The 1,193-nt window shown below is 35.2% G+C and overlaps 1 protein-coding gene across 1 annotated transcript in view; it reads right to left on the bottom strand.

Moving 5' to 3' along the window:
• Nucleotides 1–799: 799 nt before the first annotated feature.
• Nucleotides 800–1,193, bottom strand: part of LOC106763233 — a 6,808-nt gene continuing 6,414 nt past the window's right edge. The window contains exon 2 of the mRNA XM_014647439.1: nucleotides 800–1,182. Coding sequence (XP_014502925.1) covers nucleotides 800–1,182 — 383 coding nt within the window. The remainder of the gene's footprint in view (nucleotides 1,183–1,193) is intronic.

Here is a 1,193-nt window from a genome sequence, read left to right as displayed (position 1 = left end):
GGTAAGGAAACAAAAGTCAGAATCGAAACTAATGTCAAAATAAGAACATAAAATAAGAAAACAGATATAAAAGAGATCTAAAAAGCTTACAATTCAATTTTAAACTACCTAAGATATTAACAAAAGATAAACATAAACTATTCCTATAGGCTACGTAACAAAAAAATTAGCAAAGAGAAAACCAAAACAGATTTAGAACTAAACAAATGAAAAATAAAATGTAAAAAACTTAAGAGCTGATAACAGTCAAAGCTAAAACTATAAGAAGAATCCAAAACAGCTAAATGCTAAAGCAATGAAACCATAGTCAGAGAAATACGAAGAACCTAAAACAAGTCTAAAGATATGAACTAATATCAAAATAAAAACCTATAACAGGAAAGCGAAAATAACAGAGATCTAAAAGGCCTACAATAAAAGCTCATCCTTAGCTAATTCCTATTTACAAAAGCTAAAACATATTATGAAAAGTATTTACCCCTATTTTATTGCAGAAACAGATACTAAACACAACCATATTTACATGAAAACAAAAATTTAAACCTATACCTTCCCACCCCCACACTTAAGAGGCACATTGCCCTCAATGTGTGAATGAGTAAGGTTTACTAACAACAAACAGCAAACAGAAAAGAACAAAACAAATTTACACATGCAATTGAATTTAACTATGAAAACTAGCACACTTGAACTCCACGTGAACAGATGCATAATTGGAAAACAAAAGAAAATGTACAGCATTTTACAAGTAAAAAAAAAATATAAGAACAGGAAAAAGAAAGCTTATTCTCAGAATCTTTTATGTTTTGCTTGGTGGTTCCTTTGGATTCACTACTGGTTGAGCAGGGATGCCTCCAACTTTCTGATTCACTAGCTCATTCACGGCATGTGCTAGCTGTCCAATCTGCATCTTCAGATCCTGAATGGTAGCCTCCAGAATTGGGTCCATCTTGGGCTGCATTTGTGACTGATTTTGCCTATACTGCTGTGTGTACTGATTCATGCTCTGCAGTGGCCCATTTGTTTGCTGGCTACCTTGCTGATTGTACGGATGAGGCTCATATCTGGGGTTCATCCAATTTCTCCACCCCTGATTTTGTGAACTGGACCCCTGATTATAATGCTGCTGTTGATTCTGGGTTTGCCACGGCTGGTGGGTCTGCCTGAAGTTGCTCTGCTGGCCTTGATATGCA

This window comes from Vigna radiata, chromosome 6 (genome assembly GCF_000741045.1).
Source record: "Vigna radiata var. radiata cultivar VC1973A chromosome 6, Vradiata_ver6, whole genome shotgun sequence".
Lineage (NCBI taxonomy): Eukaryota > Viridiplantae > Streptophyta > Magnoliopsida > Fabales > Fabaceae > Vigna > Vigna radiata.
Note: the sequence above shows the minus strand (reverse complement) of the source record. Positions and strands in the feature narration are given on the sequence as shown.